At 30.4% G+C, this 26604-nt stretch overlaps 1 protein-coding gene across 5 annotated transcripts in view; it reads right to left on the minus strand.

Annotated features, from left to right (window-relative positions):
• Positions 1 to 4404: 4404 nt before the first annotated feature.
• LOC126905848 (protein prickle-like) overlaps positions 4405 to 26604 on the minus strand; it is a 152569-nt gene continuing 130369 nt past the window's right edge. For all 5 annotated transcript variants that reach the window (XM_050685955.1, XM_050685957.1, XM_050685958.1 and 2 more), the window contains 6 exons: positions 21918 to 22317; positions 14835 to 15077; positions 8515 to 8718; positions 8068 to 8266; positions 6149 to 6482; positions 4405 to 5750 (listed from right to left, as the gene is read on the minus strand). In XM_050685955.1, the coding sequence (XP_050541912.1) occupies positions 4670 to 5750; positions 6149 to 6482; positions 8068 to 8266; positions 8515 to 8718; positions 14835 to 15077; positions 21918 to 22317 (2461 nt within the window). In that variant the 3' untranslated portion in view covers positions 4405 to 4669. The remainder of the gene's footprint in view (positions 5751 to 6148; positions 6483 to 8067; positions 8267 to 8514; positions 8719 to 14834; positions 15078 to 21917; positions 22318 to 26604) is intronic.

The raw sequence follows: 26604 nt of genomic DNA on the forward strand, positions 1-26604 counted from the left end.
TTCTTAGGAAAATGAAGATTAATATATAATAGAAAAATGAGCTCAAGTGAACTTATCAAACACTAAAATGAAAACAAACAATAAAAAAACTAATTATCTTATAATATTATAATGTAAACATTTTAAAACTAATATTTGATTATGTTGGGGTGAGCGGGCAAATTGACAACCTTGAACTTTGACTAGTTATGTAAAAGAAAGCATTAATCATACAACCCTGAAATATAGTTGATATATAACTGTATTAGTAAAAATTTTATTACTTAATACTAATTAGTTTAGGTATAATTAATAAAAAAAGTGAACATCATTTTGCCACAAATGTAAAGCAAGATGATTATTTCTATGACACAAGTTAACTTTAACTATATTAAATTTCAGTAAATTAGTAAAACAAATTAATATTCATAATAATTTGAGCTTAAGAATTTTATTACAGTAAATATAATACAAAAACTTTGCATTCACCTTTTTTTTGCAAAATTATAAATATTTAACTTATAAGTCACATATAACTTGATTACAAATTTTATATACTGAAAATAGTTATTTAATATTAAATAGAATGTTCAATGTTATGTTATGGTTAAATTAGACCATAATAGGATGCGAACAGATGAAAAGTATTCATATTATATTAATTAAGACATTATATTACAATAATAATAATTAAAAATAAAGACTGATGATACAAGTTACACGAGACACGCTAGACAATAACAAAGATGATAACAGTATGACCAATAATGTAACATTCAGTAAGTGAGGAAACGGGTATGTATTGTTTTTTTTATCGTCATTGCTCTAAAATTTAGAGTCTAAATAATTAAACATGTCAATAAAACCGTTGTTATTGAATAAGTTTGGTCATCGAAAATATTCGCATGGAATATTTACAATGATAATTTTTACTTTCTTAAACCATTTTTAAATAATAAATAACATTTTCAAAAAGATCATTTTGCTCCAAGCGTCAACTTGGTCTGCTCTTCAATATATATAACTATTAAAATAAATCTCGTTTATTAATTTTATAAAAATTAATTTTTAATAAACCAATAGAATATACTTACAAAGTGTTTTTATTTATTAAATATCATAAACAAGATTTATATTATTGTAATACACAGATAAATTTTAGTAGTTAAAGTATTTATATTTGTCTTCTAATATTATATATATAAATACATATAATTTATTCTGATTAATCAGAATGAATTAAATTAATTAAAAATTGTATAGCATTAGACCTCAAAATATTATGGAAGTAATAAGCATAAACCTTAAGAATGTTTTATCGGCGGTGGATTGGTGAAAAAATTGATTAAACTAACAAAAGTTTTCGAGTTCATTTAATAAATTAATATTTGTGTGATTTATTTATTAATACTAATTGTATGTTTTTATAAAATAATTCGTTACACTCAAACATTAAGTAGATAATTGTACTTATTTGTTTAAACTTACGAATTACGCTAAAAAACTATGGTAATCTTAGATGCAATATTTTGTATTAAACATTAACTGTAAACTTTAAACATGGAGTTGAAAACGTTTTTTTTTTTTAATTACACATTACCCGGTATAATGTTATTGATTAGACATTTTATTAGCAAATAAAAAAGTATTATTATTTTAATCGAGTTATAGGTTTTAGAATGATATTTTCTTTTTTACCAGAACAAAAAGAAAATATTATATAGAGTGTCCCACCGTGATTTACTAATTTGCCTGTATAAACTAATGTTAATATTAGTAAATCACGATGGGACACCTTATGTATAATAGCTATAATTTAATTGGAAAATTTATTATTATTTTTTTTTTTGATGAATTTTTCAAATGACTTGAGCTGTTTGTATATTAAAAAGTTCTATATAACATAACTTAACATAAAAGTTAATTATATTAAAAATAACATTTATAAATAATGTTAAAAATACTCATTTTTTGCACGTATCTTGGTTCGGTTAATAACACTTGATAGTTATGTCAGATGTTATTGGATGCGATATGAGGGCGGCTGATGATGTGGGAGATCGTGTCAAGTGGAGGTTTAGGATATGGGTGGCCGACCCAAAGTAGTTGGGATAAAGGCGGGAAAAAGGAGAAGTTACGTCAGTATTCGTACATATTATAAATTTAAATTTACAGGACCAGCTGACAACGTAAACATATTTTTGGAAAATTCCGTTGGAGAAGTTGCGGTGTAACATTTAATTAATCTGATGGACAATCTTTCGTTTTCACAGGTCATGTATTATTAATTTATTTCATTATTAATTATCCTTGTTATTCGATTGCTTTAATTAATACGACTCTTGGTTGTTTTTCTAAAGAGATATAAACTAATTACAAACCCTGAGTATTTTGATGCCAGTCTATTGGGTTATTGTTAACGGGCATTTGCTCCAAATAGTATCGCATCGCTATTAAAAATTAAATTTTTATTTGTTGAGATTTAACTGAATAAAATAAAATTTAACCAGCACTCTTCATCTGACATATGAATTTAAGTGCATGCACATGCCCGTTACAGATACGCAGCAGTATTTTTTTATTTACTGCTCATCCAAACTTTCTTTGAGAGTCTTGTTTTATCGTGAAAACTTCAGGACAAGTTATAATTGAGTTGTAAGCTTTTAAATGCATACAGTAGGTATGGAACGCGAGCGGAGTGTACGTACACCAGAATGAGTTAAACCCATACATTTTACATAGTCTGTTATCGACCCATTAATTTTTTTTGTAGGAAAATAACCAAATAAATGGCTAGTTTTAAATTTAAAAAAAAAAAAGATAATTTTTTCCTTATTAGAGACAAATATTAAAAAATATACTTTTGAAGTAACTCGAAACTTTGAAATTAATTGAAAAAAAAGTAACAAAATAGTTTCTGAATCAAAAGTTATTAAATATATCAAAATCTGGCAGGTCAGTCTTTGTAATCTAAATGAAGATCAAAATAAACTCGAGTAAACTTACTAATAGTTCGTAAGATCAACAAAAAAATAAAAACATTAATGAATCTTAAAGTATTTTAGAGTAAACTTTTTTAAACTAAATTTTTTTATTTTATACATAACTATTATTTTCATTTCGTAAAACTCAAAAACAGCTTTTCATTGTTTTTTTAACTTTCAAAATTCATATATCTTAATTGAACACAAATGGGAAATCGTTTCAAAATCAAATGACTTTTGCAGCTCGACTGCCTTTTTCGTATCATAAGAGTGGTAATCGTTGTCATTCTATGAGTTTCTGTTAATAAATTGATTTGTACAAATTCTAAATTAAAACTTTCCAATTTGTTTTATATTTCAATATTCGTTTATTATGTACCACTAAGTAATTCAGTTAAAATTTACTAAGAAAAAAAATTAATTTCGTAAAAATCTAGTATTTTTTTTATTATTATTGAGATTTTTTCCAAACCAGGAGCCTTTCAGACAGTCCTTGCGGGTAGATCACAGATTCTTGTAGAGTATTCGGTTATTTCGGTCACGATAAGTTTTTTACATAAAAAATATTATTTCAATAATAACATAGTAAAACGTATTAAGTATACGGTCGATATTTGGCCGAGATCATCGCAATAATAATAATTCAATTTGACACTATCTTTGGTAGCAACTATATTAATAAAACTGTGTTATGCAGTTATAAATAACAATATGTTACTATACATAGAACTTTATACTTATGTAAAAACCTCCAATGAACTAATTATACTCTACTTGGTTTCGACATTTAGGGAATAGTACAGTATAGTAGTAGTAGTAGAGTATATCACTTAAAATATAATATTAGTACCTGAAAAATATATAGATGATTTTTATGATTCTAAAAAGTAATTATTAAATGATATATCAAGAAATTTATGAAACTAAAATAAATTAAAAAATGTTTTCCAATATTGTAGTGATTTTTTGAGTAATCGAGTAGCTTATGATAAACCGATCATTCTGTATGTATTTGTTGAGTGTGCGCACAAAACATAGTATCAAAACAAAATCTATGTATACAGACTTAAAAAAAAAGCTTATGACTCGATCGAAAACCGACGGATTTCAATGCAATTTTTCAGGGTACTTTCAGAATGCTTCTGGAAGAGCCTGTTAAAAATTTCAGGTTCAAATCGAAAAACTTTGGCTGCAATGAGCGCATTTGCCAACATTTTTAAACGCTCAAGAAGTACGAAAATTTTTTTTATGAATAATGTCGGTGAGCTTTTTCATTTAAAGAAAACAATTTGAAAATCCAATATTGTTAGATAATTTTTTCAGTAATAGCTAATTTGTTAAATTATTTATCAATTAATACGATTTATATATTAAATTAAAATGATAAAATTAGACCTCATGTACATAAGGAAATTATTTTAAGAAATAAAAATTACACGGCGATTAATAATTTCTGTATTTAATAACATGAAAAAAATAAATAAAAATAAAACAAAATTTGGCAAGTACAGTAATTAATAACACACTAAACGTATTACGAATCTATCTTGGAAGACCACAATTCTTACTACATATAAAAATGTTTGACAACTATTCAACTATTTTTACATAAAAATATACATTTATAAATGTAAAAACGTTATATTACAAATACTGTTTGTTTTAACAGCTACACGAGTGTACATATAACTGATACGAAGCTAATTTCACTGTATACTACAATTTTTATCATCCGCCGGTTGTCCGTTTGTTTGTGCGCCAATACTGCCGTTAGGTTTTTTACAATTGGTAGTACCGTAAGCGTTGGCTTGTTGTTTGGCGTAAGCAATGGCATCGTTTGGCACCACGTACGATATCCTGGCCGCTCCGCTATTGCCTGATCCGGAAGCCTTTTTCGGAGGCAATCGATAAATGGACAAATCGTCCAGTTCACTGCCGGAACTCGAGGAACAGGTGGAACAGCAACTGTGCGAATCGTCATCGTCGGCTAAGCGATTGCTGCTGGACGGACGAATGTCGTCGTCGTCGGAATGAAGCGGGGGAGGCGGAGGTGGACGCCGTCTCCTGCGTCCGTTTCGGCGGCGATCGGGACGACTTTTCTCAGACGAAGAAGCAGTAGCCGCGTCAAACCGAACGCTCCGTCTCCCAGGCGACGCCATCAGTTCGGGAGTCGATTGCTCCATTACCGCCATTGGCGGTGGCGGTTCTAACGAAGAGTCGGCTTTTGGCCGCCAAGAAGGCGAGGAGAACGTTTTTTCACCAGCCGTCAACTTTTCGAATTCGGTGAGGAGTCTGTCTGTAATTTCTTCGTCGGTGATGAGCTTTTCGATAAATCGCTGCGGTAATTTTCCGTTACTCAGCAGTTGCTGTAGTCCGTACAGCGTGTCGTCCAGCCGACGTCCAACATCGGGTTCGTCATTTCCCACGTCTCGATTATCGTCATCGTCATCGGTCGAGAAGCGACGACGATCGTTGACCACTGTCAAAACACTTCTGGACTGCACCTGTACGACATCGTTGCACCGTCGCCTATTGCGATGTGTTTGTCGTAGCTGCACGTCTAAATCGGTTGGCCGGACAGCGCCGCCATTGGCTGCATTTTGACAGAGCGCTAAGGTTTGATCAGGCGTTCGTTGTCGGCATTGTTTATGAATTGGAGAAGGTGAGGGGGACGCTGTTTTTCCACAAGAAAGAGACGTCGAGTGAAATGTTTCGGCGTCCCTCTTCGGTAATCGATTTAGTCCCATCGAAGAGGTTGCATTAAGTTGATGTAATGGTGTAGGTGAACTGTAAAAAAAAAAAAAATTGTGAAAAGAAATCCGACTATTTAAAAATAATGAAAATAATAGCTAATCGAACAAAAAAGGGCGGTATTTGAGAAATTGATTGTTACTTATATTTGTATTAAAACGAAAATATCAGATTTTAGAAACCGGATGATAATTGACTAAACGAGAAATTTATTTAAAGTTCTGAGTAATCGTAGAAATTAAGACACAGTATTAAAGTCGGTCAGTAGTTTTTAATAACTGACTCAAAGCATTTTTTATTGTGCTTGATATTTTTTATGGTCTAAAACGTGTGGGAATAAACTTTGGTTGACGTTTACGAATTAGAAATTTATCGTCAATAGTACAATCGGTCGTATTTTATGTTCGAGTAATAAAATTAAAAAATAAACCTACGCGTCGTGTGTCCTTCTGATGGCAGTTGGTGAGTCGGGTTCAACTGCGGCTGGTTGTTGATGTTGTGTGGGAGCTGCAGCTGCAGCCGCCGCGGCCACATCGGCCGCGGCAGCAGCTTCCGACTCGGGTTGTTGAGACGCCAGTCCCAGCGTACTACCTCCGTCTGAAGGAGGCGTCGTGGCCGTCGGCGGTTCGCCTTTACTGCAGACTATAGAGCAATAGATGGCGCCTCTGCGTGGCAAGAATGGACGACCCAATAATGAACACCTGCACGTATGACAGCAAAAACACTGTTCCGTAGCATGCCAGTGTTGACCTTCATGACTCATTTGTCCTGCAAGAAAAATTTTTATTAATCACAAGAATAATGAAACATTTGAAAATAAAAAACACATCAATGATATTTTACTTTAAAAATTAAAGTAATATATTAACTAGAAACGACTTTTCGAACACTATTATGTTATTATCATCAGGTCTCAACACATACTGATACCGATTCGAGAGTCGATGGTAACATAGTTCCACACAATTCACAATATTATATTATAAAATATAAATATTTTTAATTTAAAGATTTTAAATAATAAAATTATTTACGAATATGAATGAAAATAATTTCAATACAACTTAATAATATTTAAACATAAACTGAAAATAATATTGTAAGCTTAAAGTAATAGCAGTGGAATCTCAATAAAATATTTGTTTTTTCCTCGTTATTATCATATTATAAACTACTAATTGTAAATGTTTACGCGGAGAAAACAACTTTAGGTTATATCAGTTAATTTAATTTAATTTTTTTTTTTGGTTAAGTTATTTAGAAATAAAATAGAGGAATTCCTATGAAATAATATTTAATGAAAAATAAAACACTAAATGTTTAATTATTATTTATTTAATATTTTTAATCAACTTATGTAAAAAAAAAAGACAGTTAAATTCTTTGCCCTGAAATGACAATCATAATATTCTAGATTATTTATTAAAAAAGACATAGTACGGCATAACTTCATGAAATTATTTTTTATTAGTCTACCACGTTTAGTGTCTACAATAATATTTTCATACTTGAGACTTTCTAAAAAAACGATAGTTTGTTTATTATGTTCTTCTACACGATTTTGATTGCTATAATTATTAATAGTGTTATAACAAGTTAAGTTTATATAACTAATAAGTTGACCGGATATTATGACCGGAGGATGTGGTCAAATGGTAATTGCTAGTTTTTATTTTAATAGTTAATAGTATCGACACTCTGCTAAACTCTACTGAAATAATTGTTATGATCATAATAGTTTTTAACATTTCTGGTTTCTAAATAAGAGGACCTTGTAATTTTCATACATAAAATAATCGCTGTTGTACTTGTTTGTTAATTTTTTTAAATTGAAATCTAGGTTAATTCTTTAGCTGAATCTTGAAGCCGATATTATATGGATTAACTGGTGTTCCTAACATAATTTATACATTGATAACACGAATCATGTTTACTAAACGATTATTTACATTTCATAATTACATTGTCATAAATAAGTTTTATGACGTTTAATAATGTTAATAATGTGCACGTAATATCATGTTTTTTTACAAGTTCTGTAGAATATTTTCGATATTGATGGTCTCCAGTAAAAATGCATGAATATTACTAAGAGTTTATTGAAATGTTCTAGTTCACTTCACTATTGAGTATTGGTACTAATCTTATACTTAATGCTACTCCAGACGCATAGAAAACAAGTTGAGAATTCTCACGAAGAAAATCTTATGAGACGTGAATTTCCCGATATTGAAAACGAGTATTTAAATGCAATTCATTTGTTTAAATAGATAATCTTTCGTGTCTTTAATCCAATTTATTCGTACTTCTAAAAGAGTATATAGAATTAAGTTATGCATGACACATGTCTTACCATGGTCGACGCTGATAGGATCTCCACAAGAGTCACAATATTCGGCAAACAGTCCATCGAAACATTGAAGGCAATACGGACGACCGTCTCTCATGATGTACCTCTGACCTCCCAGTTGCTTGTCACATTCGAGACATGCGAAATGCTTCATGTGCCACGCACGACCTTCAGCTTCCGTACATTCATCAGCCAAGATAATCTATGGGACAAAAAATATTCATGCCTTTAGGGTTAACGTGCTAGTTTTAAAAGAAGATTAATAGATATCACAGTTTGCTGAAATAGTTGTTTAATTGGCCATCAGATTAAACTGACATAAAAATTAATACAAATGTACTACAAAAACATTTGTTAGCTATATAATCGAATAGTTTCATCTAAAACAAGATTATTTATTATTTTATACTAATGCAGTACTAAGAATAATAACCGTTTCATTCAAGTTACCTCATCGCAAGCCGAGCATCTTGGTTTAAGTGTCTCCGCGTGATGCCTACCGCAGTAAATATAATTGTCTTTGCAGAAGTATATTAGATCAACCAAAATTTCTTTGCACACGCGACAGGCAAAACACGCTGGATGCCAAGCAGCTCCGGATCCGATACGACTAGCTGTTACTGCCATATCGCCGGGCTGTAAGGTTTCTTGACACTGCAATAAAAATAAAATAATTAGATGTAACGTATAAAACCAATTTCAAAATAACAAAAAACTAGACAATTTAATAAGATTAAAGCCGAATGAATTCACTTCGATAGATCTATTCGATAAAATTGTATACATTTGAAATGATTATTACCATTTTCGAAGTATGCGAGAAAAGATAAAAATTAAAAATTAATTATATAATAAAAATTGATCACTTGTGGCTAATTAATTAAGTTAGAATAGTTGATATTTAAGTATTAGTTCAAATAAGCATAGTTACTGTAATGCTGCAATTTGTATAACCTTGTTGCAGACAGGTTAATAAAATAATCTCATTGGTTAGCAATGCCGTCTCGATAGGAGGGTGTAGGTGTGTCACACACACATTTGGCAAAATTTAATTGTTTTAGTCGGTAATTTTTTAATATAAGAGTATGCTACTAAAAATAATTATTAAAAAAAATTTATTTGATTAGCAAAAATACATTTTTTATACTCCCATATTTTTGGAAAGGCCCTGTTGGTTGGTGGAACTGACTATAATAATTCTGGGAATCAAATCGGTGAGTGGGTTACTTGCACAAATTAAAATAATCTTTGATCGTTGTTTCACTGCCACTCAGCTCATAATCTATACTGTTGTCACTTTTACTATTTTTTAAATTTGATTTTTGTTTTGGTATTTCATACGACGTTAGTACTAATAGGGTAAAACCATGTTAAGTTACACTAATACACTTTTTAGTTGTATCTAATAGTTACACTTTTGAAAGTAAATAACTAAGAATTCCTTGTCTGGGTCGTTGCTAAAACAGCTGATATGTGTATGTGGTTTTGTTATATGGGTTAGAGTTTTATTATTGGGATTTGTTGATTTAAAGACTTGAGTGACTCGATTTTATGTGATGTAAAATTCAACGAATTGTTGACACTGAATAAACATGAGTTTCGCTTTTATTGAAATATATGTATACGAGTATATTCCACTAAATGTTTACACAATCTAAGAGGACTTTATACGAGCCCGCAAGTTGTGAAATCAGGTGACAATCGATGTCGGTTGTGTACAAATAGATCCAAAGTCGAAAATTATGCAATATTACTATTGTAACCGACAGGTTAAGGGGAACTAACTTCCGAATCCAAAGCACCTCGGGAAAATCGCCGTTTCAAAATGTAGTAAGCAACACACGTGCAACTATTGTTGTCCAAAAGTAGTCATTCTAGTTCGACGGCTTTAATCGTTGAAAATAGCGAAGTTATATATAAATATGTAACGTAAAAATGTTATCTATTTCCACCGATAGATGCGAATATAAAACTGTCATACAAAAAAGCTAAGTTAAGAAAACTCGGAAAATACTGCACAGTATTGAGTTCAGTACACAGGTAGATTGTAGGCGGCGTGGTGAAAAAAATAACTTTAGTAAGTTTAAGCACGCATTTCCAGAAAAACTTTGATAATTTACTTTTACAATAGTTATACAAACTGGTGTATTGGAATTCGCGAGGTCTAAGAAATGAAGTTTAGATACTTCAAAAGAATTGTATATTGACAATGTTTCCAAAAGAATCACAATAATAGAACTGTTTATTTCAAAGAACAACAACTTTGCGAAATTGAGTCACTAGCAAGTTTTGTTTCTTTAACTGTACCGTTAGTGTAATCATATGTATATTTTTCAACTAAGATTAAAAATATTGATTTCAGTTTTATAAGTCAAAATAAGTAACGTTAATTTCCAGTAATGTATTATAAATATTTCATTTATTGTCTACCAATAAATGTATAAAAACTTTCAAGAATAGTCGAGTATTGTAAAATTTTCCCAAATTTATGTAATTCATAAAATAAATTGTAGTACATATATAATTAAAGTGAGAATTATTTAAATTGATTAAAATTTAAATAGTTTGCTTACAAACGAAAGCAGGGAAAATGTTTTGAATATATTAAAATTGTTTGAATGCCGATTTCTCTTAAAATAATTCTGTTTTATATTTATATAAAAATCAAATTTGCATTTAGCTATGATGACAAAATATGAAAATAATGTTTGGTTAAAACAATAAAATCGTTTTTTATGTAAAAACAAACGATAATCCAAAAAAGTATTGCTAACTTTTACGAGTTCGATAGGATTTAAATAATTAAGTAAATGTTTTAAAGTATTTAATAAGAGGAAAATACCTACCGAATTAGATAAAAAATATTTTAATGGTGATTTTATCAATAAAATCAGGTGTATTTTTATGGAATGGAAATTGAAGTTTTATTACTTTAATTTTTTATAAATTTAAAAGGATGATTTTGATAACAAGTATCATAAAAAAATAACGACTATATAAAATTAGCCACTCGTTAACATTTCAACGGGAAGTTATTTTTATGGGCTTTAGTTTTACTTCTAATCGATACGGCATTAGTTCGCATGAATAAATGATTAAAGTTCATTAAATGGAGACAAAATATTGTAACTACATAAAAAAAAATCAAGACTACAAATCTTAATGAAACAATAGCAAAAGTGCTGGTCGTATTTTGTTTCAAATCGGTCTAACTCAAAGGAAACAGTTTACGATAATTGTTCTGTGAATTCTATTCAATTGAAACAACAACTCATTGCATTACATAATAGCCATCAAAAGTTTACCGGAACGTATATATTCACTCAGAGAAACTGTTAAGGTAAAACGTTCAAATAAAATTTAGGAACTCATTTAGTTTAATGGTTTTTGTTTACTTTGGGTGATTATGTTTACTAATTATTTATAATTGTTATAAATTTATCTTTATGAAATTAATTATATAAAACGTTTGAAGTTAAATTTAAATATTTATAATTTTATAATAACTTTTCATTTGTTTGATGTAGATATAATTCATTAACTCTAAAAAAAATTGACAATAATGAAATTTTTAATCACGATCTCATTAAAAAAAGTATTTATCAGGTGTTATTGCAGAAGCTAGTTTTGAAATACATGTTATTAATTGATAATTGATCTCGTAGTCAATAATTAATAGAGTAATGAGTATTCGATCTGGTCATTGGAACAACTTATCTGGATTGCTTTCCATTCCAATTGATTCTATTTCTTACTTTTTCTTGTGAAAATCACAAATTTAAAATAAATGAAATTAATTGACAAGATTATTGTATAATGATTTTTAAAACAGTTTTTTTATTTTTAAATCTAGAAGTATTTTCATATGTGTATTTATTGTTAAGAGAATTTTAAACAAGCTAACTAACTATAACTTATATTATTTAGAAGTTTAATGATAATAAATGCGGCCTTAAAAAAATTGAAGACCAAAATATTTAACTTTTTCATAACAACCAAACTAGCATAAAATTGACATAAAATAGATGTAAAATGATTTACTTTCTTTGTCTAATAATAATAAATTTTAACAAAATAAAATCACATGACATAAATCATTATTTTGTCAATTGCACGTGTTAGCGTTTTATGACTTTTAAAGCAAATTTTATGAGAGCAGTTATCTTTTAGTAAAATAAATCTTATCCGAAATAGCTTTTTTAATAGAACGTTAGAGCTTTAGGTTTCAAGCTATTATTTGATCCATATATAAACTACATAATATGACTACCCATGTATTGCAAGTCCCTTTATGTTATTCAATGAACGTAATTTATCCAATGAATTACATTATAATTTATATTAAAACATTTTTTAGTAACATAAATTTAATGTATGTTACTAGAGAAAAAGAAATGAAGCACATTATTTTGTTTCATTTTGACATTTAAAAAAGTTTTCTTATTTTATCTAGCAATAAGGTGTTTGTTTAGAGGACTTAATCAGATAGGATTATCCTCCTTAATAGCCAATGTACCATAATGCTTTCGGAAATCGACAAGATAAAACTATTGATCGTTGTTTCCCTAAAAGGAAAAAACGTTTTAGGTTTAAGTCGGATTTAACGGTATGCTACAAGAGCTTCCCCTTATCAGAAGATTCGGGAAAGCACAACACGTAGAGCAGCATTAGTCGTCACTATAGTCGCCATCATTATTTCCTATTGTTCGTCGCCAAATAATAACTCAGTCCCACCGCATAGGGAGGCAATGATTTTTCGCTCATATTCCTCTCTTACTTTCAGGTTTACCTTATTTTCCGCTATAAATCACGTTAAAAACACTTTAAACCTGCTGGCGGTCCTTGTTGCTATACAGTAATTGCCATGCAACACCCTCTTAGGCTTAGACGCCTTATTTTAGCCGCACATGTGATTTGCCAAAACGACGTCCTTTTGTAAATGTGCTGGAGAAATGACTTTTAACACAGCGAAAGAACAGTAAAGCGGTTACACTTTTCACTCTAGTTAAACGGGTCCGTTTAAATGCTCGCGGTAATAAATCCTTTGGCACGGCCAAGTAATGTTGAGAGATAACGGTCATTTATCAACTTACACATCTTTTTTGCGCAGATAACCCGTCGAGATTAATGAGCTAGTACAAAAATTACAATCCAGTCGCTGGAAGATGTATTTCTTCTCTTTGTTTTTTTGACGCAAACAAATCATGAACTTGTTGATGATGTTACTAAAACGCTGCATTCGCAATATTTTTCCTTTGAATTTATCTTCTTTTAAGTTTTTTTATTTGAACAGTTCTAGAAAATTGATCGAAATACATTCGTTAACACTTGTTGTATTCTCCCCACCCGCTGACACTGTCAATTATGTTCAAAAATGTCTTATTTTCCAAAGACCGAAAAAAAAATTACAAAAAGCAATTAATTGAAGAACGTCTGACAAGAAACGATGATCCTTTTGATTTTTATTTTAGTTTGAAATACACTGTGGTAAACGATTAGGGCTCCTGGGATAACTGCAACTATGACAGATTGTCTGTTTTAGAATAGACGAAGATTTATGCGTGTGCGTGTATCAGCCTTTTATAGATTTAATGGCAACAAATGAGGCGAGAGACAATGAAGTTTTGGTGATGAGGGATGATGTATTTTTTACCACGTTTATTGTGGATTTTCTAAACTAATGGATTCGATCATTATCGTCTGACACGTTAACGCGTGTGATGGGGAAATACAGATTTCCGTGATTGAAAATTTTGGCGGTTTTTGGACTTTTTATAGGTGATGTATACGTTTACACGAGATTATCTACCCTTATCAAATAGTTATGATCATTATTCAACAAAAAAAATGGTATATTCCGATCGATTTTGACAAAATGAGAGCACTATAATTTAATTTTAAAATCCTTTTTGAAGAAATTAAGGCGATTGAGACAGAGAATTATAGATAGTATAATTTAAAATGACCAGAAGTCTGGTTAGAATTAATTTTAATTTTTGTTTAAAAAGATGGTCAAGTATTTTTTAAAGAAATTGAAATTCAGTTGTTATTCTTGTTGTTGTTTGTACCATGTAAAGAATTAAATCTAGTCATATTGTTATATTTATTTAGAACGTAGATTTAAATAATAATGCAAAAGAAAGTATAGTGGTCAGACACTGGTGTTCCTTAATCTTTGACTACCTTTTATGTATTCTTTTTAGTTTACACCGAATAAGTAGACTATTAATAACATAGAAATCATCATAACCTTAACACAAACATTATAATAATCTATGGCTGTTATCAAATCTACGGTAATGAATAAACGCGTTGTATTCTGTCTCGCACGTAAGAAATGATAGCTTGCACGGTTACCAAAGAAAAATAAGGACGACAGGTAATAAGTTTTTTTCACCCTCATGCAAATGCCAAACCATTATGACAAATTTTCCCAGACGTTATTATTCGTCGCACCTGTAATATATTTCAGTTTTCATATTGAATTTACCGGCAGCGTTGTTGCATCACACTAATATTATACAACACTCTCTTTGTACACATATGGTAGCCGTTAGGTTATAACGTGAATACATTTTACACGGCATATAATCAATTTTATCCGTAGAAAAGGTAGAGAAAGATGAGCTTTAATTAGAAATAAGAGATTTATTATATAGATTAGTCCACCTGGACTGAGTTCATTTCATTATATATCAAAAATTGTAAACTTTGTGCACGTGTCGAGTAATTCCAACGTTTGATTGAAATTACTCAATCAAAAAGCTTACGTTTTGACATGGAACCGATGCGACCAGCTGCTTGGCAGTTCCTCGACCCAGAGCGTCTCGTTTCCTCTGCGCACTGAATAACTTAAGTTCCTTTCGCTCTTCATCCGACAAACCTCGACAATACCGTACTTCGTTGTCATGTGGCGGTAACTGTTGCAGAAGTTGCCTCACCCGATACCGCTCACCCGCAGAGTTCAGGTATGGTACCTTGTCTTCTGGCACGCCCGCAAAATAGAGGTGTACCTGAAAAAATAAAGTAAAAAATATATTACATGTGTGGAAAGCATAAAACTATACACTTGAATCAATGTACATGAAAACGAACGTAGGTGCTATTGAACATAACGTTAAAAAACAATATTTAGAGCTATGTAAGCGTAATGGACTTATAGTTTATCATGCTAGTTTTCCGAATGGATTGTACAGACTTGATAAAAGACAAGAGTTTTTATAGAGTAGAAATATTGTTATAATAACACAAAATGAATAGTATTGATTTAGAGCTAAATTTATTTTGATATGTTAGAGGAAAATTTTAAATGGAGTAAATTACGGTAGTTTCATTTTGGAGCTTTTATTTGTTATTTAATAGTACATTACGTTTGATCTTTTGTCATATCAGATTCTATTAAAAAAGTCACCAACTCGTCGAATCTTCTAAATATTGCTCGTTACGTTTTTATTCATATGATACAATATATTAAGTCGAGTATGTTTACTTAGTATTATGTTACGGTTTGGATAACGTGAGAACGTTCATGAACTGAATGAATCCGTACTATGTAAACCTGTCGTATTGATTATTGTATTATTAATATTAGTGAGAGACTATGATATGTTTACTTATTTGATATCTAAGGGTAATGACACTGAACTGGTATGTACGTTTTTTAACTTTAGTAAAGTTTAGATCGGGAGAAAATGAAAAAAAACTGCTCAATATTGACAAGATAAGTATTTAAATTATTTACTTGCTTTCTGTTTTTAATTAGTAATGTATTTGTAAAATAATATCGATAAGAGTATAAAATGTAAAAATGATTCATTAAATATGTAATATTGCTATAAATAATCTATATGCGATTAATGAATGTAAATTTACCTAATTTAAGAAAAGTAAAAAATAGCTCGCTTTAGGAACAACTAGGAGAGCTGCAATTAGTCAATAAATACACTGTTTAAGTGACTAACCGAGGTATCAGTAGATTAAATATCCAATTAGTGGTTTTATGAAAATTAATGGCAATTATTTCGTAAGAAAACGCTGTACGAAGTATCACATAATCAGTTCTCATTAATTTATTGACTGCGGTCATCGGTATTTCATTTTTTTAGCCGCGGGAGCTTTAGTATCGTCTGGAGTTGCATGCAATCACAGTAAACACATAATATTTGTGCGAAGTGTAATTCTTCGACACCAAGCGACGATAAACGGCACGCAAACTAACCGGTAAATACAAAAGTTAATATATTATGTCACGGTTTCTCGAGGTATCTACAATGATTGTGGTAATTAACTTGAAGTATGGCTTAACGCATGATGGATTACGTTTCAGGATGCCTGAAATTGAAACGGTCAGTAAAGAAGAAGTTTTTATTCGCTGACCGAAGTGTGTTAGTTATTTAAAAATGTGTTTGGTTGATATTGTTCAATACATTTTTACACCGACAATTAAAAACATCGAAGCTAAAAGTCAACTATTATGTTGAAATTGTGTAATAAAAAAAAAAAATCCTTATTTGAATGTTTAACCTTATTAGTTAACGATTGGATTTTGGGGTATCAGACGTATTGAGACTAATAGTGGTAATAAATAATGAACATTTCGATTAATTATGTTATAGCCACTTAAAGGTCTACAGCTGAGAAATAAATCTTTTAATTTGGAAAGTAAATCCACTAATTATTTGATATTGATACAAATTATTGTGTGTTAACAATGGGCAAAACTGATGTGATGAATCGTTGGACTGTAATTTATGGACATACCGGCCAAGTGCATACAATGTCGGCGTGTGAACGTGTTATTAATACTGTTCTGCCAATCCATAGCGGTAGGAAACAATTGGATAGAGGTACGCTGGACGACAAGTCTTACTTGTCTTGCGAATGACTGTTGTGTGCTATGTGCTTTATCAGTACCCACAACAGTATCTTGATTAAAAATAATGGTTTCCAGAAATATAATGACTTAAAAAAATAGTAAATAAGAACTCGATACGGCCGAAAAATTAGATGGCGAGAGATTTCCTCAGAGAAACACACACGCTGTGCGGGCCACGGCAAAGACTCAATTTATAAAACTAACAAAACAATGATTAGGTAAAATGTTATTAAAAATGTGTGAGACGTCGAGTTGGTACGAGTATAGGAGACTTCTTGAACATACTGCGGTTAATATCGACGACATAAATTATGCATTGTGGTTTGTGGTGTACATATACATAAGTGTAATTTTTGATTAAAAAAAATAATTGTACAAAATGGCCAACGTGTATTTGATATCTCCTGATATAGTAGTTTTTTACTAGTGAATTATTTATTTAAAAAAAATTAGAGCGATGAGCATTCAATAGGTACCCGAGTAAATAGACCGTACAGCGCCTAATTACATTAATAAGTATTTATAATATTTTCAAAAGCCAACCTGAAGTTTAAAATAAAAACCACCTGAAGACACCACGACATGTGTATGGTGTGCCCGTACTAAGAATACTTACTCGTAGTGTACGAGTAAAAATAATAATATAACATGTGTTGGTGTAATAATATAGTTAAGTGTATACAAAAAGCATAATTTGCCCTAGGGCTGGTCTGTGTGGCTGCATATATTCCAATACATATACATATGGGCGTACACGTTGACTAAGAGGCATTTTTTTATTTTGTTTTTCTTCGGAGCAATTACAGACATGATTAATGTTAATAGAGCGGTTCTTGGGGTTCGCCCGCTGGGTAGCGTGAGCCTGTTCGTCTCTGTTTGGGTCTTTACCTTCGTATAAAACTAAAAAATGTTAGAATATTTCTAAGTAAAACGAAATAAATACCGGAGACTGATCGCATTATAGGTCGGAAAATACAGTATATTATGCCGATGTGGCGTGTGTATGAATGCAATCTGTATTAATACAAAAACATAATATATTATTTAATATGTACAATAGTTATAGGAGAAACGATGTCAGTGCTGAATGACGTGGAACGTAACAACACCTGTGGTACGGCTTATTATAACTATATAGGCACGGATGTTGTTGGAATGGAAAGATGGTACGGAAAAAAGAGTCACGCGATACTCAAGCTCATGGAAGGAGCAAACTCAGGAAGGATGAAGAAAGCAATTGTGCAACTCGTATTTTAATGTACGGTGGGTTCAATTTGTACAAGACTTATTCTAAAAAAAAACCAATTGAAAAAGTCTGAAATTCAACCGAGGAAAATTGATTGCATGTTCAAATATGAATTCAATTCATACTCGAGAGGAAAGTTTGTCAGACAATCTCATCATCAGCAATAAATCCAATCAGTAATTCATAATACTATTTGAATCTATCTCCAATTCATTACGAATAAACAATGCAGATGACCACAATATGAAAAACCAAAGGATGTTAACCCGTTCATTGTTGACTGTTGGTCAGAACAAACTGGTCACATCGTACGCGATGGTCAATTAAAGTACGTCATTTTTGACACTATGATGCTGTAACATGGAAATGTGATATATAATTAAAGATCGTAATAACAATAGTTATGTCCATAATAGGTTTGGCATTCAATACAATCCCAAGCGATGAATAGTATAACATCGCATAAGAAATGATCAATGTGTATGTATACCCAAATTATTAGCATCCTAAAGCGTTTTCGAGTCATTAATATCGTTACGAGAATAGTATTCGAATATTTTAACACAAAGAAAACGGACTGAGGTCAATGAAAAGCGTACGGGGAACGGCTGTCGATTTCACTGAGATCGAACAGCTGCGGGTTGACCTTATGATTTATTTCTCCAAGTCCACCGAACTAAATTGTCATTAATCGTAATGGGTCTGAATTGGTCTGCAAATTATTCTACGCTTATATCGAATGGCGCTGCTCAAGAAAGTATTTTTCAGTTATTAGCTGTTATCGCGGTCAATAGTTTTTACCATGTAGCACTCGTTTAGTACAAGTACAATAGTCCATATAAGAAGAGTATTGCTTGTTGAACTTAACGGCGTCCTACGTTGCTACGGAAATGATTATTATTGAACGGATACATCGATAAAGTATACACTCGTTGTAATAATTTTACCAACGCTATTATCGTGTTCTTGTCTTGTACTTATTACGCCTTTATACTAACACAAATGAGATTAAGTGAAACTTCATTAAGACTTTTGTGTAACATGGAACGCGTTTTTCTATTTGCCCTATTAAAATACAATGTATACCATTACATCTCGTTATTTACACGACTTCCGGAGACAGTCGCATTCCATCTTGTATCTAAACTAATTAATATTCATTGCTCGAGCACATTTTACCATCCGATACTGCAATGTTTTAACTTTATCACTGTGCGAGATAAATATAAAAAAAATTCAACACAACTTTTACTTATAAGAATCTACTACTAGCTTGAACTTTTTAAACATATTCGATCGATAATTAGGTTAGTTGAAGTCGGCGTATAGAAACTACAAGCATTCTTTCTGTAACGTTTCTATTACTTCTCTAGGGACGATACATTAAACAAAAATATACTACCGAAGACTTCTCATGCGGCCATGCTTTAGTAGTCAGACATCATATAATTGTATATTTCATTCAACTTCAAAGCAATAAGTGTTGTACGAAACCAGAGGTACTTGCAAGAGTTGGGAATAAAAATTATTTACATAGGATGACAGTGACCATTTACAAGATTGAAAAGAGAGAATTATTTTAAGGGCTCACAGTAAAAACAAGTTGGCTATTGTGGTGGTACGTCGGATGCTATTCAGTAACTCTATATAATAAACATACCACAGTGAATGAATTATTATGCTTTTAGACGGAAAAAATGTTTTATTATAATATTTTCCCTTTTACGCACGTCATACGTTAATGAATACCTACCGTTCGTATTTACATAAATATATTTGTTTATAAATTTGTATAATTTTAAATACACTCTTTGGCGCAATTTTGTATAACAAATGATTATAATCCAAATTAAATGTTGTAGTACTATCACAAAACGGATAAAATAAGTTTAGTAATTATCATAAAAATTAGACGAGTTGTTAAAATGTGTACTCTTTTATATTGAAGCTACAAACTTTTATTCAAAAAATAATTGTTTTATATACTACATTTGTGTAATCTATTGAATATTCAAATGCATAATGTAATTCTCTAAAAAATAAAATTATGTTAATTTAGACTTAAATTTAATTTCACTTAAATTAGGCCTATTAGTAAACAAGTTAAGTTGAAAGAATCTAAAATTATTAGGTATATAAACTAGTTTCAATAATAGTTGATAAAAAATATCGGGTACAAATCGAATTATAAACATATGATTTAGCCAGAATGTTTTAATTCTAGTTTGCCGTTGATTTAAATCGCCTCAAATAGTTTAGAGCAAACAAACGTGATTTTAATTTTTAAATTCAATCCCTCAAGTCATTTCTCTAATAGAACCAATAATCATACCGGGTGGTCGTATCGCTAACGTCGGAATTCAATACAGTTTTAAATAATTATAATGTCCATTTATTGATACTTATATTTCCAATGGATACTCAGTATTTCAGTTTCGATAGATATTATTAAATCGTCTTTGAAGATAAATTGAAATAGTTTATTGTAAAAGTAACGGGTATGTATCTGTCATTAGATGAATTGTCTTTTTTTTTAATATAAGTAAGTATTAAATTTATTTTTGCGTTCTTTGGGAATTGGAATATAATAAAACTAAGGTTCATGAAGATTTTGCAAAATTATCTGATTTCATTTTCGAAATAACTTGGCGGTACTTCTTTGTTATAATAATAATAATAATGAATCCGAGGAAACATTTAGAGAAACTAACGAAGCAAAAATAGGTAATCGTGCTTGTTTTGTTAAAATTTCTATCTAGAAGAATTAAACGAATTTACTGGTAAGCAAAATGGTATAATGTCACGGTTGTACAGAACGACCGATCCTATCCGGGCACTCCAATGTATAAAGGAAGTACATGAAAATGCGTTTACGGGTATCATTAACGGGAATGAACCATTGATAATGACCAAAACAAAGAAAATTTGAAACCTTTACACCTTAGGGTTTTTGATACATCACAAAATATATTACTGAAATTAGTCACAAATCGATTTAAGAAAACTCGGTATTTGAGAAATAAAAATACCAGCGGCGTAAATGAAAATTATTTGATTTAACATAACAGCGTAGATTTATTTTAAAATTTAAATCGTTAATTTATAATTTTATAACACAAGTAAATTATTACTACAATAAAAAATAATAAAAAATGTCTTTATCGAATTAAGTTGGTTCAACGAAAAATTATGGACAAACAAATAACCAGCACTGGGAATTCAGCAAATCAAATTATAGTATTATTTTTTTAAAATAAAAACTGATTAAATTAGCTCGTGCCGTTTCCATGATTCATCAAAATTGTTTACTTCCGGATGAAAATTATTGACCAATCGTTGACAATATTATTAAGCGTAATTTGTATTCGAAAGGAGCTTAAAGGAAGAGTCGGGTGCCTTAAAATACATTTATTATGAACATGGTATGCTATTTCTGCGTTGCTCAAATAATCAACAGGCAACCGGTCGAATACCAAAGCTTATATAATTGTTATTACTGTTGTTTCAGTAGTTATAGTTTTCACAAAACACCAAGTAAACACAATTATAAAGTTAACAATTCCCAATATTTCCATTATATATTCTCGGCTAATATCCACCCGAGTAGGTTAGACTAGCGAGAATTCAAAATAACTTAAAAATGTTTATAATACAAAATTGGAGTTTTGTGAATTTTATGTAATGACCTACCTTTATTTGTGTAATAACAATAAACAAAACAATTTTACTAACCTGTTCGGGTCTAAGACCAGCTGGCACCCAAGTATACTCTTCTAATGCACATCCGGAATCGTCATCGGAATGCGAGTGTCTTTGTTGGGGATCACCGTTGGCCGTTCCTATTCCATGGTGATGGTGGCCGTGGTCTTTGCGACCAACAAGGGTACTACTGGAGCTACTTCCTCCTCCACTCCCTCCCCCCAAGAGCTTGTCGTATCCTCCGAGTGCCTGTTCGTAACCTGGTGGACCTGTTGGTAACGGTGGCGGTGGAGTACCCTTCTTTAAGCCGGGTGATGCCGACATTATTGTGGTCGCCTCAATCTGCGGTAGTTGTGGTTGAGTACGTTGCTGGAAAGACGGTGTCGGTCTGTCGTGGTCGTCTCGAGGACAACTGCAATTGCGACACACTTGTCTAAAAAATAAGAAAAAACAATTCAATTATAAAATTGTCGTATTATTTTAATAAGTTTTGTAAGATCTACGTCTGCATTTTGTACAATAGCACTGGAAATTCAATTTCAATTTCTATTATTTTTTTTCAATTATTCTAGTAAAAAGGATTTAAACTTAAATTTTGAACGCAACTAACAGGGTTTTCAGGTAAATATGACGTGTACCTATCAATTAAAGTGTACCATCTGAGATCATGACTAATTTATATTTGATTAAAAATAAAATTATAATAAACATACAGTCGATCTGTTCACGTGTAACTAATAGAAAACAGTACGATCATAGATGTGTAATTATACGATGTATCAGTTATTACCAAAAAACTTTGAACGCGTTTGTTGTAAACAGTAAATAATTATATTTGTGGTATGTTTATAATAAAATTACGTGGTCGAAACTTGTTTTGGTAGAAATGTAAAAAATATATAAGATTTACTAAAAAATAGTGTTATTAAAAAGCGGTTCGTAAAGGAAGTTCACGATAAGTTTTTAACAAGCTCTACACATTTACTGAAATGTTAAAATCAGTTTATTCTGAATTTTTTGTCGAAATAATAATTTAACAACTCATAGAAACAAATTAAACATAATTGATATCTCCTTTAAAATATCTTCATGTTTCATGATTCATTACAAATATTTTCTTCGGAACTATTTTCCAAAACAGTAATTTATTGTTACAACTTGCGGTGTTTAATTTACTATTAGACGACTAGATTATTATTTTACACAAGTATAATTATTAAATTCGAGATAATCGATTTGTTTTCACGTGGGTCGGTTATCTGTGCGTACGATCTCCACCCAACCTGCAAATACAGTGTTGTTTTTTAAAAAAGTCACGATGAGGACTCGCGCGGAGGAGGTCTAAAACACAAATTACAACATCGGGCCAACGGGATAATGGTAGCTGTGACGATGATAATATTATTTTCATAATAAAAAATAAAACCGGATAAAAGTAGCCGCACACTGGTCTTATAAGCATGTTATAATTATTTATGCTAATTGTCTAGTAGTTCATTGTATTTAAAGGTTTGTACGGTGAATAAATCACGAGAGAAGCCTCCCGGACATACGATATGATATACATATCACATAAAACGTTATTATTCACGTGGTCCAAAGAAGATTTCTATCGTACCAACCAAACCAATCGTAGCACAGGCATTACAGTACACCAAGTCTTTCAGTTAATTTGACATTTCAATTGCCACGTTTATCGTTATCATTCTATACACACCACAAAAAACACTAAGGCGTTATAAGACATTTAAATTCGTCGATACTTCACTGGAAGGTATCAATTAAACTTAACCGTATCTACAGATCGGACTTTTCTTGTGGTCAATAATTAGTCGTGTAACAGCAGTACAACTAACATGAATTAATATAACACTATTAGATAGTTAATAAGACCTTACTGCGCGAGAAGGGTGATGGATTTCTAAGTATTAATCAATAAGTAGTACTATACTATTTCGAATGACGTAAAAAACATGCGTCGCCGATACATTAGCTGATCGTTCATTAAGAAATAATCTTTACATGCATGTAGACTTCAAAAATGTGTGGTTATAGGCGTGTTCAAAATACTTTATGTTATGTTACGGACACTAATAAATATATTTAAATAAAACTTTATTTTTTAGACATAATTGCAGAGTTAAATATTCGATCTTAAAATGTTTCTCGGAATTAAAGAACCTAAATTAACGTTCGTGTAACTGTACCAAAAAAAATGTTTTTATTAATTTACAATAAGTAAAGTATATTATATTTGTTCGAAAATTACAGTGTATAATAATTTCAACTCGAAGAAAATTATCCATCCAAATAAGTATGCTTAATTACAAATACGACTAATAAAATTCACGTATATTAGTTATTTTGTATCGGATTAAATAAAAAAGCAGTTAACGCATAAAAATAAAATATATTGCCATGTAAACTAATTTTCAAATAGTCAAACGAGTTTTATTTTTTGAGGATCGCATTTGAACTTTGTTTAAAAACTAATTACCAAGTACCACTCCGTATGGTGAAACATTACATAAAATGACTAGACAAAAAGAAAAATAAACAGACAGTCACAATGGTTGTCTACTCTCTTCTTCGTATAATTTATTCTTGACTACTTATTGTGGTCTGGTTTTCTCACTATTGTTCAATGAGTAATAATTTTTTATTCTAGGCGCTATACAAACTCTGTTAATATTTTTATACTAATTATAATTAATCGTCCATGCATATAATAATAAAAAACAGAATTTTATCATGAAGTGCATATAAAATACATTTTTTATCAGATTAAAAATATTAACAGGTTCGTTACACTATTGAACAGTAATGTATTAAATTGTATGAATATTTAAATGTCACTTGTATAATTATCATTAAAAATGTTTTACATTAAAGCGTGCACTATACGGTTTATGAAAAGTAGTATCTTCAAGTTTGTTTTAAGTAAGCGTGGTGCTGATGAGTTAACTGATAAATAAAACTTCTATAATGATCAAATAACAGTTTAATTTTGATTGTCAATAAAAATCGTTAACATATGTCATCTGTAAGTAAAATTAGTGAAATTCCATTGTGTTTTAGGTTATAATAAATAAAATATTACAGGTTATATCAGATAATTATATTTTTTAGAGTGTACTTAGACTATTATGGGTTTTAATCAGCGGTTCGTTTCCAAAGAGCACCTTTATCAATGTAGATACAGACTTTTTACTAGGTTATGTAAGGAACTCTTAGTTGACTTTGCTAAGGGATGGTAGACATTAATTTTACCTTTATAGTGTTTTCGCTGCGACTATACACAACAGTAACGTTTTTAATTGCCGTTCTCTTTGATAACTTAAGTGAACTGTGATAGGTTGAAGGGAACAAATGGTAATTGCTTTAATATGGTCGATGGAGTCCGATGACGAACAACAATTTTACCTGTTGCTTTGAGTTTCGAATTCGTCCAGAACCCGATAACCTCGAATCGTCAATTACCGAATTTTATAATTTATTGTCTGTATATATAATAGTTAATATAATAAATACATTTTTACGAAGATTATAAATATATGTTCGATATTATTAGCTTTGATGTGAAGTTGAACAAATATTGATTTTGTAATTTTTTTTTGTCTGTCCATGTAAATTCTCAGCTCTCACTGATCCAATTTTGATCATCTATACGCTAAAAGAACCCGAATTTAATCTAGTTAAAATATAAAAGCCTTTAAAAATTGAAAAAAAAATTCTCAAAATTTGAAATTTAAAACTACGATACTGTAAAAATATAGGCATTTAAAAAAAAATGCTCTGTATCCTAAATTACTATCACTTTATATTATATTGTAATTAATTTTTATAAGAGTATAATAGAGTATAACTAGCTACCTTTTGGTATAATTTTTTTAAGAATTTTATAATAAAGGTAAGTAAATAAAATATTTCAAAAAGACCATCCACGGATGTAAATGTTTTTTTTATTTCATTTTTGAAAACTGTTTTAGAACGTCTGTATACTTTAGACCTATGTCAAAATAAAGCTCTTAAAGCTTTAAGAATTAAGCTCTGAAACGTACTTAATGATCAAAAAAAATGTTTAATACAATTTGACCGTCAAAGCAAAGAAAATCGCAACTTTTTCGAAAAAATTCTGTTTTCAACTTTTGAAAATGCACCAGGACGTCAATATTATTTATATTATACAAAAATATAAATATTAAAAAAATATATATAATAATAATTATACATAAAAATAAATAAATAAATATTTAACAGATTCGCATCGAAGCGTTTTATTATGTTAATGTTAATCACTGTCAGAAATTTGTCTCGAGTCCACAGTTCCCCGCGACCCCACTGTACTAGATTGTTTTTTATGTTTATTTTAAATTAGTTGATACCTGACATGCTAGTTTTTTGAGATTTCAGATGTATTTATTGTAAATGAATAATAAAAATAATCAACACAATAGAAGTCTGGTAGTTTTATAGAAGTTATTGTGTGATAAATATATAAACGAACCACTACATGCGCTAGTCAACGTGCGTTTTAGTTTACATACAAAAAAATCTTTACTCGTTAAATGTTAGCTGTCGTGTTCATGAGAAAATAGAAGAGAAAAATAATGTTTCGTTATCTCCCAACTTTCGGAGGGTTCTGATGGAACATAAATTAAAACAAACTGCGAAGAAATGAACTAAGAGCTCGTGTTCCCACGGTAATGGTTGACCTTCG

This window comes from Daktulosphaira vitifoliae, unplaced genomic scaffold, assembly GCF_025091365.1.
Source record: "Daktulosphaira vitifoliae isolate Bord-2020 unplaced genomic scaffold, ASM2509136v1 Scaffold_4, whole genome shotgun sequence".
In the NCBI taxonomy this organism is placed as follows: domain Eukaryota; kingdom Metazoa; phylum Arthropoda; class Insecta; order Hemiptera; family Phylloxeridae; genus Daktulosphaira; species Daktulosphaira vitifoliae.